Source organism: Ciconia boyciana, chromosome 8, assembly GCF_034638445.1.
Source record: "Ciconia boyciana chromosome 8, ASM3463844v1, whole genome shotgun sequence".
In the NCBI taxonomy this organism is placed as follows: Eukaryota; Metazoa; Chordata; class Aves; order Ciconiiformes; family Ciconiidae; genus Ciconia; species Ciconia boyciana.
Genome location: NC_132941.1, coordinates 43,711,322 through 43,728,096, shown reverse-complemented (window position 1 = coordinate 43,728,096; position 16,775 = coordinate 43,711,322). Strand labels below are relative to the sequence as shown.

The following is a 16,775-nucleotide window of genomic DNA, read 5'->3' as shown; positions in this document are numbered from 1 at the left end:
ATACTTAAATCTGCTGCAAAGAGGAAGTAGTTAATCCTAAGGATTAAAAAATTGATGGTGAAAAACATTGGACATGCTGCTCTTTTAAGCAGTCTAGCAGAACAACCTTCTGTGCTTTAAGGAAGGGTGAAGCTTCTATTTTTAGTTTGGTTCCACACAGCAGAACTAGAGACCCTGGTGGCAACTCAGTTGTAAGGCTTGTGTGAAATCTTGATGTTTGGACTACAGTGGGTGGAGTCCTAACATGACTCACTGGGTAGTGACTCTCACTTGAGCAGCAAACCAAACACGTGGCTCTTCCTGAAGTGAACTGAACTTGCTCTGCTCCCTGTGCACATGGAAAGTTAACTCAACAGCTAACTTTGACTATCCGCATTTTAATTACTGCAGTCACAAGGTAGTGTAACAGGAAAAGTATTTTTAGTACATAATTTAGACTTGGATCACTGCAGTATCCTGTTGGTTTGTTACACTTTGACCTGTGGTTCAAAGCTGACCAGATCTTGTTGCTTATGACAAACTGTGGGAAAGTTGTGGGTTTTTTTAATTTAACCGTATTGGCTGAAATAGAATATCAAAAGTAATGCTTCATATTATTTAAGTGGGAAATAATGTTCCAACCAGGATACATACCACAGAGAAGCAGCAATGCTTTAGGGACCTATGTCACCAACAATAAATTACTCTGGAAAAAAGTTTTGTTTCAGCTCTACTGATAGCACTCAGCACGACTACATAGTTGAGACCCAACTCCCTCCAGACCAGAATTCTGTCCAGTATCATGTCTTAGCAGAAGATGCAAGGATATTACAAAAGAGAGGAGAAAGAGTTTGTCTCTCAACTTCACTAAAATTGAATTTTCTAATAGTGAGAAGTTGCCTTGACTCTGCAAGGGGTTTTAGAAGCTTTCCTAAATGTGCTGGCTCTAGCTATAGTAACAAGCCAAGGGATTTCCTTAAATATACGGAGTGAAATTAGATTACCACAATGGTTCCATTCCATGCTTTAAAAAAGTCATTGCAAATATTCTTGTTAACATGTAAACACGCAACACATTTAACAGATTCTTCAGACATACACCATTTTGTTAAAATGTTTTCTCTTGTTCTTTTCCCACTTGTTTGTGAAAACAGATTGCTCCTTTCCTGAATAGCTCAAATCCAAACAGCCCACTAAATGGAAGAGATAAAGAATTTTATATTTTATAAAGGTACTTGGTTCCCATGGAAACAGGGATTTAAATATATACCTGTCCTGAAAGAAATGTGTTTAACAGAGGTGAAATAAAGTAGACATACACCAGGACTGTCAGCTGAAGAATGCTGTGAGGATTAAATTCTTAAAGCTGCTCCTGACGTGTTCTGGGCAAAAAAGGGAGACCAAGCCCAATTTGGCTGAAGATAGGTCATTTATTAGATTCTTTATGTGGCTTTAGGTGCTTTTCATTTGAAGCGGGCAAGCATGGTAAATTATTACCCACCTATTTTCTGCTGCCTGCACTTAATGCTGTTTTACAGACAAATGGAACAGTGGCTGTTGTTTCATCTAGAGCTCAAGTGCTGCACCAGGTTGCAGGAAAAAAATTACATTTTAATGGTCTCTGAACTGCTAACATGTTTATCATAAAAAAGTAGGAAATTATTTTGAATAATCTCAACTAACTGGTGCAGAATATCACAGGTGGATCCTTCATAAATTGTATCTTGCTGGTCAGAATCTTATGAATAATTAACCACCAGGTAAAGGAAGGACTATGTGTATGTAGTGTCTGTTCTAAGTATAATATGAATAAACATTACAATAGACAAAACCAAAACACTAAGTGCACTTCCCACAATTGCATACAAACAACTATAATTAACATTTCTTTCTAGAGAAAGGTATGTAGTAGTCAGGACAATCTTACCTTTATGCCCTCTTGGGACCTAGATCCTGATCTTGAGTAACTACAAAAAAAAACGGAGCAACTCCTCCATCTCCACTTATGTCTTTTATATACTTTGCCTGTTACACACTGTTCTGGTGGCCTAGATGACTTGGCTGACTACCTGCCAGCTACTGAATGATGATCTTGATCTAAAGACTCATGTGTTACTGGACAACAGACTTGATTTAGAGCTACATGCATCAGGGCTGAACTCCATTGCAGTGGTGCTGTAGGGAAACTGCAGTGTGGACTTCTCCCTTCCTTTCCTAGGTGGGTGGCTGAGGACTCCCGTGGGATGTCATCACCTGGCGCTTCCCGTGTTGAATGCTTCCCCTGACACAGCTCCGCTGGCAAGTCGCTCTGTGTTTCTGTGGCACTTGTGTCTTCGAACTTACCTCTCAGCCGTTTTGAAGGAGAACTGGGCACACTGCAACTGTCCTTCAGCAAGATGGTGCAAACCTGCACAGATAGGAAAGGGGTCCTGGGTTAGCAGGGCGATCACCACCGGGAGCCGCTGCCGGCCGCCTCGGCCCTGCCGGGACTCGGGCGCGGTGCCCTTGCCCGCGGGGCCCGTGGGCCGGGCCGGGGCGGGCTCGGTGCCGGGGGCGGGGCGGGTGCCGCCCGGCCCCACAGCCTCCATTTTGCGGTGTAGCTGCGGGAGAGAGGCCGGAGGCTCCGCAGGTTTCCCCTCAGGTGAGGCAGCTGGACGGGGGAGGGGAAGAGTCGGCCGGCCGTGACTCGCGCGCCCCTCGCCTCAGGCCCCGGCCCGGCCCCGCCGCCTCTCCTCACACACCGCCTCCGGCGGAGGCTCGGCCCCAGCCCCGCTGCGCCCTGCGGCACAGGCGTGCTGGGGCCCCGGCGCGACCCGAGCGGCAGCCCGGGGCAGGGCTCCCGGAGCCGTGGCCGCCCGCCGGTTCGGGGCTCGGCAGGTGTCCGGCCGAGGGAGGCGCCAGCCCGCCCCAGAGCGCCGCACCCCCCTGGCCGGGAGCCTGCCCTCCTGGTGCGGAGCGGGGACGAAGTCTCAGTCGCCTCAGGAGAAGTAAGCAGAGTAATACCTACCTCTGCCCGCAGCCCTGCCTCGCCGGAGGTCTCGCCGCGCCGGCCCAGGGCCGGCGGCTGAGAGAGCGGGGAGAGACCAGGGCCATACGTGACCGCCCTTCCCGCCCCGAAACAGAGAGGGGCGGTGGCTCTCCCGGCGGGCAGGGCCAGCTCCGGGCGGGGCGGGGGACGGTGGCGGCCCCACCGGGGCCCTTTAAAGGCTCTGGGGGCGGTTGTGGTGCTGGCGGGGGCGTCCTCGGCTGGGGGTGCAGGTGTGCGCGGGGCGGGGCCGGCCCGGGCCCGGGCGGTGCCTCCTCCGCCCCGTGGTCCCCGCGGGGGCCGAGCTGCGGCAGCGGGGAGACTTCTCTGTTTTGACCTGCGGAACTCCTGCCCAACACGCCGAGTTTAGCGCGTCCCCTGATGTTACACCGTCAGAGCTACATCCACGCTGCGAAAAAAAGAGACTCCCCCCCCCTCAGATTTCGATTTCAGCCCGCAGAGGAGAACCAGCGGATGCTGGCGGGTGTTGCGGCCCGCAGCCGCCCTGGGCCGGCGCCGCCGCTGACTCACCCGCGGGCAGGCTGTGACAGCGCCCGGCCCGCGGCTTAACCCCCCACCGGCCGGGCCTCGCCTTGTGCCCCGTCCGGGGAAAACGGGGTGGAAATTAAGATCTGATGGGAAAATCTGTTGTTATTTTGGTTATAGAAGGAGTAATATCAGAGCCTCTGTTCTGCTTGAGGATGCTTGCGCTTGAGAGAAGTGAGGCCATGCACTACGGCAGCGGCAGTCCAATGTTTACTAAGTACTTAATATTGTGCAAGTGACTTAATTTATCTCCTGGAAAACATATCTACATACTGAAAGAGGTTCCAGTAAATATTGCTGTCTGGTCATAGTAAGTTTTGACGAGACTCTTGTAACTGCTGTCAGAGGAAAGTCTGAAATCCCAATTTAGCATCATGTCCATCTAGTTATAAAAGGCCTGAAATAATTGAAGCAGTGGTCCTTACTTGACCCTTTTATTACTCTAAGTTTTTTTTTTTCCAAATGAAAAAGAAAAAAATCAGCTAGATCAAGCAAATGCGAAGAAAACATTTTTATTTTGTTATTGTAATTCATAAGAATGACAAATAGGAATCAAGGTAAATAAATAGCCATTAGCAGTGTTTATGATTAAAGCATAGATTTACAAATACACCTCATGTTGTTCTTCTCCCTTTATTTGGAAGTGATGATCGAAGTTTATCAGTGTGAGACTGCATAGCTGTGCTTCTCTGCAAGTTGTTTTTGGCTCTTATTTGAACTGACCTATGCAAAGTTTTAATGTTTTCCACATTAAATCTCAAATGTTTAATTCTATGACTACCTATTGCCTTAATGGTCCAACGCAGTAAGAATTCTGCTTTCAAATCCATTTGGTTTGGCCAATGAATAATCATTTGCTGTATTGCTAGAAATGTGAACAATCATTTGCTGTATTGCATTCATTTTTATATTTCCCATGTCCTTTGATTTGTGCAGCTGAAGTGCATACTGTCTTAGAAACATACCGTGAGTAACTCCCAGGCCCTCATCAGGGAACCTGGCTGGTCAGCGTTAATATGATTTTTTTTTTCCTGCCATTAAATGTTTCGTAACCTGGCTAATGGCCTCAAAACTCCCTGCCCAACTGGTTGGCAATGTGGGGATGATCTCTGTCTCATTCTGTTTCTACTCCCCAAGCCCCTCTATTAAAAATGGGACTAAAATAAACAGTTACTGGCACGAAACAGAAATATTCTACATAAATGAAGTAATGCTGGGGGATTACACATGTTTCTATCAAATTATCATTTTACATGGGATAGATAGGGTACTGCTCTTCTCTCAGGAGCTAACCCTGTGAGCAGAGGAGTACAGGGTGATGGGAGACAGGTGCTTGGTGCAGTGCAGGGCTGGGGCCCTGCTCTAGCCTGACCCTTCTGTTTGTGTTCTGGCAAAGGGCTCAGCCCCCTCCTGCTGGCAGAGTGGGGTGTATCAAAGTGTATCGTGTATTTCATAGTTCTTTTGGGAGGTTCAAGCTTTCTACCATGCTTCAATATCTATCTGACCCTATCTGACCCTAAATAAGATTGGTAGTTAATTAAAAAGTTGAAGATGCTTCCCTTCTGAATCCTGCTTGCTATGATCATGTGTATGAAAAAAAGGAAAGGTTTTGTGGGTTTAATAGCTGACAAGTACTCCTGAGCAATTCTAAACCTACTAAGCATATCGTTCAAGTAATTTAACGGGTAATTAGCAAGCAAATAACTACTACAAACTCATATATAGTGCCTTGACAGTGAAAATATCTTTTTTTCCCAGAATGTCATACCCTGGTTATCCCCCTTCTGGCGGCTACCCTGCTTTCCCTGGTTATCCTGTAAGTATGTCTCCTGAATGTGTTGCATTCCTAATGTTTTTATATTCTGTGAATACCCCTTCTTACTATGCTCTGTGTGTGTGTAAATAGTAGCTGTCAGTCATATACAGTATTCTCTAGAGACTATGGTCTTTGTTTTTGTCTATATGTCCCTGAAGATGACTTACAGTTGTCTCATAAGAATTCCAAGAATGAGGTTTAAGATTTTTTTTTTTTTTAACATTGCCTATTGTTCTAGAAAGGTTTTTGATTGTTTGGTCTTGTTTATCTTTTGTTTTGTGAGTTTGTTTTTTTTTAATTTAGCTAACTATCTCAGCAAATAATTTCTTTAAAGTATGAGTAGTTCTTACATAAATATGAGGGTCTTTACATACAGGGTCAGAGGTAATCTCTGAACCAGTCTCTACCACAGTCTCTATGAAATATTCTGCATACCTGTATCCCAGGATTTACAGAGATGCTAAACAAAATTCAGTGGCCATTACGCTCACAAAGAGCTTGGAATGCTTTACTCAAGTAGCCCAGCTATCATACGACACCAAGTAAATATTTTTCTGAGGATAAAGGACACCGTATCTTGACTTTGACCCCCTATCCTTCAGCTGCAGGACTTTGTTCCACCTTCAGCTCATGACTGAATGGACTAAAAATTCCAGTGAAACTTAATGGAAGGCTGGAATGTATCAGGTGTGGCTGATACTGCAGTCTTTTTGATATGCCTGCATCATTTTTCAAAGCTAGATGCAACTGTGTGCTTTTATTAGTGTGGCACTGATCATACTGTAATTGTGGGAATTTTATGTGGTCTGTGTTTTATGTAGTACAGAAATAGACTTAAGCATGGAGCTCAGCCTGGATCCCATTAAGATACTGAAAAGCTATAAATACATGCAATATATAAAAATACATGCATACAAATACATGCAATAAATTCTCTGATTATTTTGCTTTACAATTCACCCTTACTCCCTCTGAAACACTAAAGTCAGTCAAACTAAAGACAAACATGTTAGAAACCAGACTTTCTTAACTCCAGGATTTCTTTCCCCCCCTCAAGGTTCTGCTGAACCCTAATTATTGTAGCTGTAATTTTAGCTATATCTGAAAATATTTTTTTCTTAGCTAGCATCTAAAATATAGCCAACTTCAATGGATTAATTTAAAAGATCCTTTAGATGCGATATGAACGATTCTAGGTTTCCTAGGCTCACTGATGATGCCCAAAGTGATAACCAGTGCAAAAAACCAATGTGAAATTATTTTCTTCTGCAATAGTGATAATTATCTGAGTGGGGCTTTTGAGGATCCTAATTTTGGATTTGTGAATCTAAATTCCATTAAAATCTTTTTATTGAGTCTGGCAGAGAAAGATTAGACTGTACCGCTGGGGATGAGAATATTATATAGCCTGGGCACAGTAATCTGGGGGTAGAAATCTTGGGGCAACCAAACCCAAGGAGAAAATCTGAGCTAGACTTTACTGCTTTGCAGTTTATTTCTGTTTTCTGGGCTCAAGAATGAGTGTGTACTGTATGTAATGTGTGACCCATATTTCTAAAGCTAGTCTAAAGATGACTAGTTAGTCTAAATCATCTAAAGATGATTCCCAGCAAGTGAGTAATGAGTCCATACATTATGCTTCATTATAAAGCTGATTTTAAATACCTGATTTTTAAGATCAAGTATATGACTTTTAACTTAGAGGGTTTTCCCTTAGAGATCCTGGTCATTCAAGTAAATATTTCTAATGTACATTAATGCTAATAGCAACCTTTGTGGTATGACTGGTAAGACACAGACATAGCAAAACAAAGGCATATAGATGTTTGACTTGTTCTTTTTATTTAAAACCTGCAATAGGTGTTCAATCTGACTCAGTGGTCCGGATTTAGTCATTGAATATCCATGCTTTATAACCTGGATTCCAAAGGAAATGGAAAAAAAAAACCCCACCTCTTCTAAGTTCTCACCATATAACATTTGAAAATACTGGTTGTGCAAGAGAGGCAGAAGTTTCAAAGATACTAAGCTCTTAAAAGTCCTATAAAAACAGGAGGTGAGCTCCTAATGATTCATAGAGAGCAAGCCTAGCTGAGCTCACCTCTTACTTATGCAGGATAGAAGTAGCAGCTTTCCAGTCGAGGACCAGGGGTCCTGGTGGTTGACAAGTTGAATGAGGCTCAGCAGTGTGTGTCCCCGGGGAGGAAGGCCAATGACATACCAGGCTTTAGCAAGAGCAAAGCCAGCAGGTCAAGGGAAATGATTATTCCTCTGTGCTCAGTGCTTATGAGGCCACACCTGGAATACCATGTCTAGTTGTGGCCTCCCAGTACAACAGACACATGGATAAACATGGAGGAGTCCAGGGAGGACTGCTCACCTGCAGAAGAGAAGGCTAAGCGGAGATCTATTCAGCCTTCTGCTACGTAAGGAGAGATAGAGACATTGGAGCCAGACTTGTCAGAGGTACACAGTGAACGGGAAGCTGGCACCAACCACAGGTTGTAATTGTAATTTGATTTGAGGAAAACATTTTTCACCGTGAGAGTAGTCAAACACTGGAACAGGGGCCCAGAGAGGCTGTGGATTCGCTGTTCCTTGGAGATACTGAAAACTTGACAAGGCCTTGCATGACTTCATCTAAGTCTGAAGCTGGCCCTGCTTTGAAGGTGAATGGGATCAGAGGCTGTCCAGAGGTGCCTTCCACCCTGCAGCATGCTCCAATTCTGTGTCAACATGGGAGCTGCATCAGAAAACCCAACCAGGAGGCCCCCATCCAGGCTTCAGGAATTCTGCCGCTTCAAGTGCTGAATCTAATTATATAATTCACGTTATTATACACATGGACATTTTGGTAGCTTGAGAGTTTTTACTGTCCTGTTAGCAAGCGTACAGACATCCCATTTTTGTGTTTCAGCCGACAGGACAAGAGTCTGTCTATCCGCCAGCCGGTCAGTACTCCTATCCTGCCGTTCCTGGAGGATACCCTCCAGCAGGAGGAGGGACCTATCCTGCAGCACCACCGAGTGCTGGGTATCAAGGGGCAGCAGGATATCCTGCCCCAGGGGGCTACCCTACCCCTGGGGGCTACCCTGGAGCTCCCCAGGCTGGAGGAATGCCACCTTATCCTGGAGGTAAGGTCCTTTGTTAGAGTACCCCTTGGGAGTGATTTCTTGTGTAACCATTCCCTGCGCTTGGTAGAAGTAGTAAGGAGAAGCAGCTTTGTTCAGCGATCAATTTAGGCAGCACCATGTAGGCAGCCAGACAGATTGCTATCTAGCAGTAAATACCTGCATGGTGATGGCAGGGCCTCGATGGTTTTGGGCCACTGCACAGACACAGAGAAGTTAGTCTCTTGCATAGCTCTACTCAATAACCTGGCTCATATTGTGTCAGAAGTCAAGTACAAAACATTAAGTGTGCTAAAGTCTTTCTTATTCTCCTAGCTCCTACAGGCCCTGGGTTTGGTGTGCCTCCCGCTGGCCCTGGCTTTGGTGGCTATCCACAGCCTCCTGCCCAAAGCTATGCTGGAGGTGGACCAGCACAAATTCCAGGTATGTCATCTATAAGAAACTTAAGCATCCAAGGTTAAACCAAGAGATCCCAGGATAGGTAGTAACAAATTAGGCCCTTACCTTTGTTACTTTTAGCTGTTGAGGTTTGTATGCTGTACACTTACTACCACCTACAAAAAAATGTAGTTGTAGCTTTTGTATTCACAGCACTTTTGATCACAAAATGAGATTCCTTCAATTCTTTCTGCACCAATGAATTCTTAGTATTTATCCTTTACATGCTAGACATTTTAAAGTGTGTAATATGACTTTAACAGAGCAGGGGACATGCATTCTTCATTTGTGTGGGCTATCTTGGCTTTTGTCAAAGATAGAAATATTTAATAAGGAGAGATCCTTCCAGTTCCCACAGCACCAGTAAATTCAGTATTTTTAGAATTGCCTTGCTAGCATATGTACCAGAATGCATCTGTGATTGCTTCTTCCCATCATTCCCAAGGGCAAGAAGTTCAGTTACTGATCATGATAGGTATCACTACTTAGGAAGCAGCTTTTGTGCAGTGGTAGGTCTGTAAATGGCTTTATTTTCAGATTAGATAGCATTTACATAATAAGAGGAGACCTAATTAATTCCTTTTATCTTGTTCTTTATTTTCAGTAGGATATGCTGGTGGACAAGCACCATCACCAATGCCTGGTCCGGTATGTGCTATATCCTATTCTATAATCAATCTTACATGGCTTCTGTAGTTTTAATGTTTTTACAACTGGTTTCCAAAAATTTACAGCATGTTCTGCATCAAGAGTTTCCAGCTACACTCAAGAGTACAACCTGAACAAAATCATAACCCTGTATCTGTGTATACTCACTCATCAAGTAGATCTTAATCCATACAACTGGGTAAAAGCATCGCTTTGGCATTGGTGGGCCAAAGCTGTTCAACACAACTAAATGTTGCCCTGATTCTGTGTTAGAGAAAAAATGGGGAACTAATGGACAAATCCTTCTGAAGTACTGATTCCAAAGTTGTCATTTTAATTTGAATTTATATTGTGCAGGATGGCTAGTTACATGTGACTCTTATTTTCAGCCTACAGCAATGGTTCAGTGTACCCAGGGCACAATTCAAGCTGCTCCAAACTTTGATGCTGGAAGGGATGCAGAAATTCTACGCAAAGCTATGAAGGGGTTTGGTAAGTAAGCAATAGAAGCTTACATTTCTATTGAGCTAACTTAATGCCATTTTGTCCTTTTCTTAAATTTTTATTTAACCATACATTTTTTCTCCCCAAGCTTTTCAGAAGTCACACTTTCAGAATGACTTGGGCAATTTAGTAGATGAAGTTATATAGAAAATTTGGTAGATTTAAATGGTAGTTAAATTACGGTAGACTTAAATTATTATGTAACTATGCCCAAATGCAAGATTATAAAATAATAAGATTAAAAATCTTGGAGGGATTATTATGAGTTCTTACATGAAATTGCCCTTCTGTTTCCAAGGAACTGATGAGCAGGCTATCATCAATGTTGTTGCCAACCGCTCCAATGATCAAAGGCAAAAAATCAAGGCAGCTTTCAAGACTATGTATGGCAAGGTATGTTCACTAGTTCTTTGAATCAGTAAACAAAACCACACTTTCAGCTGCTGCTTGAACTGCCTGATTGCATTTTAGTCTTGGGGAGTGGTTTGGGCATTTTTTAAATGCATTTCTTTTGGTTATATTCCTTGTGTCCCGGGGGACATCTGGTATTTAATACGGTGTTGTCCTGATACCTGGCAGAAGCAGGGGTGGGGGAAGGTTGGGGGCTGGCTCTGTCCCTGACCAAACAAGAAGCTTCTCTGCTTTGTAATGCTTGGCAGATAGAAATCAAGCTTAAACTGTCCTTGTATTAGTGTCTGAAACTACTGAGTTTTTTATGCACACAAACCAGCACTGAAATCTGTTTCTTCTTAAGAAACAAACTAAGATACTATTTGAGGATTGGTTAATCAATAAAAGACTGAGATAATTTAATTTCTTCCCTCTGTCATTTTTGCAACTTAAAGTGAAATTGTGGAATAGTTGTGGCATTTTTCAGGACCTGATTAGGTCCTAATTAGTGAGGAGATAATGGAGAAGAGCTGAGCTGTCAAAGTTTTGGACACAGGGAAGTTCTTTATAAGAAATAAAATAAAGCTTTACAGGAAAAACAGCACAAAGGTAGAAATCGGTCACAAAAGTTCAGTTCTAGTTTGATCTTTTTTCAGTATATAATCTACATGGCTAACACTCTCCAAAGCCCTTTTTGTGTTTATAATTGATCAGGATTTAATTAAAGATCTGAAGTCTGAGTTAAGTGGAAATGTGGAAGAATTGATTCTAGCACTCTTCATGCCTAGAACCTACTACGATGCCTGGAGTTTACGTCACGCAATGAAGGTATGGTTTTCCTGTGAACAAAATAGTTTAAAACTGTCTTAAAATGCTCGTCTATGAAAAGAGAATACCTGATCCCTGCATTGTTGAAAAATCCTGTAGTGGCAAACAAATTTCAGGACTGTGGGGCTTAAAATTCTTTTCTGCTGCGTCCCCAAGTTCCAGCCAATTTCTGCAGGATTAGCCAATTCAGAGCAGCTGTCCATCCAGCAGAGGATGAAATGCTGCAGGACAGAACTTTCTTCTCTGCCACATGGTCATAGTTTTTGCTAGAACTTAGAAAGGGCCAGGGTGCTGTTAAAACTGTCACCGCTGTTTAAGCTGAAGGTACGTACCCCCCTCCTTACTAGGAACAAACCATTGTTACTGAAAGCTATTTTTTTATTATCCCAGTTTTTTTCCAAAAGGACAACAATGAAAAAATATTTTCTTAAAGGTCAGATGAGGTATGTATCTGTTCAAGTGTTAAGACTGCATTAGATTAGGTGAGCGAGTTGGTTTACACTTTCAAGTGGTACATCCCGTTTAGCAGAATTTCTTGTTTGTTTGAGCTGCAGCAGCTAGCAGGTGGCTGATACTGGAAATGAATAACTTAACCCATGTATGAATGCAGACCTTCTAAAGAATGCAGAGCTTAAATGAAGATCTGGCTTTAGTGGAGGCAATAGCAACTCGATCATTTAAAAAAAAATTATAATATAACATTACCTAGAAGCCTCATGTAGATCCACTCCTATCTAATCCTTGCCTGAATAGAAATGACCATGCCAGTAAGATCTCATTGTACACAGAACTCAGATAATTTTTATTCTGGGAAGAGGGAAGCATCTATGAAGAGCTCCTGCCCGTACAATGTAGATTGTATTAAGATTTGAAATAACAGATGACTGCTTAATTTCACCGTTGAAGAAAACTGAGTAAGTAGTGGCTTTGTAGTTATGCCCTCTTTTCCTCTGCCTACAGGGAGCAGGCACCCAGGAGAGAGTGCTGATTGAGATCCTTTGCACAAGGACAAACCAGGAAATACGAGAAATAGTGAACTGCTATAAATCAGAATTTGGAAGGGACATTGAACAAGACATCAGAGCAGACACTTCAGGACACTTTGAACGATTACTTATATCTATGTGCCAAGTAAGCTTTAATTCTTTTTTTTTTTTTTTTGGTAAGATTAACAGTGTACAGTCTGACTTCAATGCATGTAGTCATAATGCTTAGCAAGAGCCAGGTTTTTAAGAAATTAGCCCCGGGCCATTAATTTATTCCTTAATGACAAGATATGACACTTCAGTGCCTCCTTAAGGAAGAGATACTTCCTATCTACAAATCTGTGACGAATTGTGTGACCTAATTTAGGACCCTATATTAATCTCAGAGAATTTATGTGTAAATACTTTATTACACAGATGAGATCAAGTGATACTATAAAGCAGTGCTCCACACTGCTGTTAAAGCAAGATGCTTGTTATTTTTTGCATACGTTAACAAAATAATTTGGGTAAATCCAAAAGGATAACCTTTACGGTATGTAGAATACCTGTGAGAATCCCTACGAACAAGTTAAGAGGCACCGCAGGGCAAAACTTACCTCCCAACTTACACCAATATTCCCTTCACATCACCAGAATTAGGGAGGTGCTGCTACTGAACTCAGGTGAACACTGGAGCTTGCTTATCCCATATAATTTACTAGGGCTCTTTTTGCGTTGAAGAATAGTAACTTGCAGTTATCCATGTTTAGGAAGAAATATGTACTAATGCAGCTTCCCACATTTCTCTGATCAATTTCTATGACACTTCTCTATCTCGGTTGCCTCTACCTTTGTGAGAGTTCAGTTATGCACTAGGTATTTGGATTAAAAAGTCAAAATCCACAAGAAAACAAACCTTGAGAAGCTCATGCTGCTAATTTTTATTGTGATAAATCCAGTACTTCACAATAATTGACAACCACATCATTTAAATATTACATTAACCACTATAGATACAACAGTATTTGAGAGCACGTATTCAGCCTACTCAGCCAGTATATTTAACAGTATCCATACATGCGCTGGGCAGCAAAAAAAAAACCCAGAGCACATAAAACGTCGTAAAAGCCCTACTGACATATTACAACTATTGTAAGTGCTTTCTGGAGACAGTCCTGCTTGAATTTAGCAAATTCTAAATAAAAGAGAAGACCTGAGATATTTCAGGTGTGCATATTCAGTAAGATAATTCATTAGTTCATTTGGGAAGATTCTGTGCAACTTGAAGCCTAGAAATAAACAAATCAAGAGAAAGCTTACATTATTAAGTAAAATAGAGAATTAAGTACAGTACTTAATTAGAACTATGAGATGGTATGTACGGGTGAAATTATCTGAGTCGGTATATCTACAGTTTAAAGCGTGCCCTATAGATAGGGTTCTAGGCCACTATTGTATTTGTTGCCTATAAGAAATATTAAACCAAAGAGTAGTTTTAAAGCAGTGTACTGTATTTCAAACTAGTATTACTCTTTCTGCTTCAGGCTTTGAAGATACATGCTTGGGGTCCACGCTGCAAGCAGTTAAATAGCCTTCACTGTTTAATTTCATCTGACATCTGTCGTCTTTGCTTTTAGGGTAATCGGGATGAGAATCAAACTGTGGATTATCAAAAAGCTCAAGAAGATGCTCAGCGTCTGTACCAAGCAGGTGAAGGAAAACTTGGGACTGATGAATCTTGCTTTAATATGGTTCTGGCAAGCAGAAGTTTTCCCCAACTGAAAGCAACAGTTGAGGCATACTCCAGGGTAGGAGTTCTTCACTGATTTCAAATGAGCTTGGTCAGTGTATTTTAAATTAAGGTTCCACGTGTTACTGCATTTCATTATCCACATATTAATCTCATTTATTTGTAGATTGCTAATCGTGATTTATTAAGCAGCATTGACCGAGAATTTTCTGGAAACGTGGAACGTGGTTTGAAGACCATTTGTAAGTGATACGTTCTTCCCTCCCCTTATCCCTTAGGAATTAAACCTTCTAGACGTAATTGAAGAAGAATCCAGTTCAACACTGGCCATATGGCAAATGAACACACCATCTGAGACTCTGCTAGCACAACAATAACTTCAATTATTCAAATTATTCACTTTACACTTAACTGGAAAAAATAAGCATTCACCATGAACAAGTCAGTTTGAAACAAGAAAAGGCTACATAGAAACTACTTGTCACTTCTCTGGGAAGGCAGGCAACTATGCAGAAACAAGGGTCGCTGGTTAGCACTTGTAGTTGTATTTTTCAGAGCTCTGCAAAATGATGCGAGTACCAGGGTAACAGAGCCGTGAGTCTGGTTGTGTGGCACCTCAGCAGAGACAGCTGAGCCACACATGATCTCAGAACCAACATGAACCTACTTTAGGCCCAGTTCCCTTTCCACCCCTCTTTCCCCACCACCACCTACCCCTCAAAAGCTCAGTATTTGCTAAGGAAAACTTCAGCAAAATAGAAGACCTGTTTTGAATTCACGTTTTCCTGCTGACTTGTTATAGTAAAGCAATTCAAATTTAGCACAATTTGCTGATAGTGAGAATCAGTATGATTTACTAGTAAATCTGCAGACACCAGTCCTACCAATGCTAACCAAAATGATAGCATTTCTGTAGCCATAACGGATAAGCAAAAAACTTCCCAGATTATATTCTGCTCAAGAGTTTTATGGGAAAAATTCAGCTCTGAGAATCACGTAAAAGAATAAAGGCTCATCTCAGAGAGTGAACAACTGAAACAAGATCCATTCGGTAACTACTAGAGTGAGAACTGTTTACAGTTGTACTTTTCTTAGTGAGATTCTAGCAATGGAACATGAGTAAAATACCTTGTATCCCAGTACCAGCTGTCCAAGGATAACTGTTTTTAAATTACCTATTTGAGAACTAAGGTTTCAGCCAGCTTTGAAAAGCACTTCCAGAGAAGTTAACTGCTAATAACATAAGTTTTCATGTGAAGGAATAACTCATTTGATCAGCTTGAAAATAAGCTTAGCTCTTACATATAATATATATAAATAAAACAGTTTCTGTAATCCACAGTAACTGGATCTTCATCAATACCTACCTCTAGCTGTCTACAGCAAAAATCCTGAACTGATCCTGCCAGGTATCACTATACAGCATACAATACTGGAACTAATCCTAAAAATATACTTTATTGCAGTGCAATGTGCTTTAAATCGCCCAGCCTTTTTTGCAGAAAGACTTTATTATTCTATGAAAGGAGCTGGCACAGATGATTCTACCCTGATCAGAATTATAGTCACTCGCAGTGAGGTAAGAAACTTTCTCCTCTGTACATGTCACATGTAGCAGAAAACGATCTACCCTAACCAGCTTTCACTTTGTCCTTCTTTCACAGCTGTACAAATCATGTATTGCAATGAAGCTTTTATGGGGTTCAGATTTAGGTGAATGTGTTCATTTGTTTTAAAGCCAGCTTTTATACAGTAATTTAATTATCTCCAGCTAGACAGCAATACTGTTTGTCTTCCTTCTTAACTGTGGTTGCCTGTCCACGTAGCAGATAAGCACCTCAAGTTCAAAGGTTCAGCTGAGTTAGGACACTACAGTCCTAACAAAGCAAGGAGCAACTGCTAGACTCTGCTTTGGGAGCTGCTCCTCTGTCCTTAGAGGGACCAGCTGGCTTGTAAGATGTGCAGAGTTAACGGATTGCACATTTCCCCCTTGGCATGTGTTCTGTAGTCCATGAGGGATGAGATGAGGGGTGACTGTCTAGGACTTAAAATCATACACTGTGTTTAAGTTTTGCGGTTTGTTTTTTTTTTTCTTTGCATAGATTGACCTTGTGCAAATTAAACAGATGTTCGCACAAATGTATCAGAAGACTTTGGCTACAATGATAGCAAGTGATACAAGCGGTGATTACAGGCGTTTGCTGCTGGCAATTGTTGGTCAATAGAAGAGGATTATCTGTTTTGTGTTTTCTTTTTTAAAACAAACTGAAGGACATGTAACATGCTTTATGCAGACACTGACTATCCTTGTGTGTAAAAGAATAATTTTAAACTTTGTATAATCAAGTATGCCTTCTTGATGATTCAATAAGCTTGTTGCACTTACAATTGCTTTAATTTACAGCACATAATATTCTTTATTGTATAATAAAAGATATATCTTGTCTGTTAGCCCCTAAGCCTTAGTCCTTTTGGCCCAGAGAAGAAAACCTCCCCTCTGCCAGACTCCTGCAAGATTAAACTGTTTGTCTCGGCCAAATCTCCAGCACTCAACAACTTTCCTGAAATACCTAAACCTAACTGCTGAGCTAACTGTGGATGACAAACAAAAGCCTGAGGCTGTGATGTAAAGCATTTTACACCTCCTCTTTAATGTCTTTCCATCGTAATGTTGAAAAACATGCAAGTGCTCAGTTTAACTCATATTACACTGACAGTTTAAGGACCTTGGCAGAATCTGACTGTACCCCCC

At 41.9% G+C, this 16,775-nt stretch overlaps 2 protein-coding genes across 3 annotated transcripts in view; one reads left to right on the top strand and one right to left on the bottom strand.

Moving 5' to 3' along the window:
• Positions 1–2,483: 2,483 nt before the first annotated feature.
• Positions 2,484–16,469, top strand: ANXA7 (annexin A7). Of its 2 annotated transcripts, none has more exons than XM_072871601.1 (13): positions 2,484–2,620; positions 5,309–5,366; positions 8,284–8,500; positions 8,813–8,920; positions 9,540–9,583; positions 9,973–10,075; positions 10,386–10,480; positions 11,192–11,305; positions 12,266–12,436; positions 13,911–14,081; positions 14,190–14,265; positions 15,490–15,602; positions 16,126–16,469. In XM_072871601.1, the coding sequence occupies exons 2-13, from the start codon at positions 5,310–5,312 to the stop codon at positions 16,246–16,248; spliced, it is 1,392 nt and encodes a 463-aa protein (XP_072727702.1). In that variant the 5' UTR covers positions 2,484–2,620; position 5,309; the 3' UTR covers positions 16,249–16,469. The 2 variants fall into 2 exon arrangements, with proteins under 2 accessions (XP_072727702.1, XP_072727703.1); XM_072871602.1 differs by lacking the exon at positions 2,484–2,620 and adding an exon at positions 2,946–2,966.
• Positions 13,227–16,775, bottom strand: part of PPP3CB (protein phosphatase 3 catalytic subunit beta) — a 57,584-nt gene continuing 54,035 nt past the window's right edge. Inside the window, exon 15 of the transcript XR_012044004.1 lies at positions 13,227–13,562. The gene's annotated coding sequence lies outside the window, so the exon portion shown is untranslated. The remainder of the gene's footprint in view (positions 13,563–16,775) is intronic.

Coding starts and splice junctions, on each gene's coding strand:
- ANXA7 (XM_072871601.1), top strand. CDS start 5,310: ATGTCATACCCTGGTTATCCCCCTTCTGGCGGCTACCCTGCTTTCCCT. Junction 5,367..8,283: donor CTGCTTTCCCTGGTTATCCT/GTAAGTATGTCT, acceptor TTTGTGTTTCAG/CCGACAGGACAAGAGTCTGT. Junction 10,481..11,191: donor TCAAGACTATGTATGGCAAG/GTATGTTCACTA, acceptor ATAATTGATCAG/GATTTAATTAAAGATCTGAA.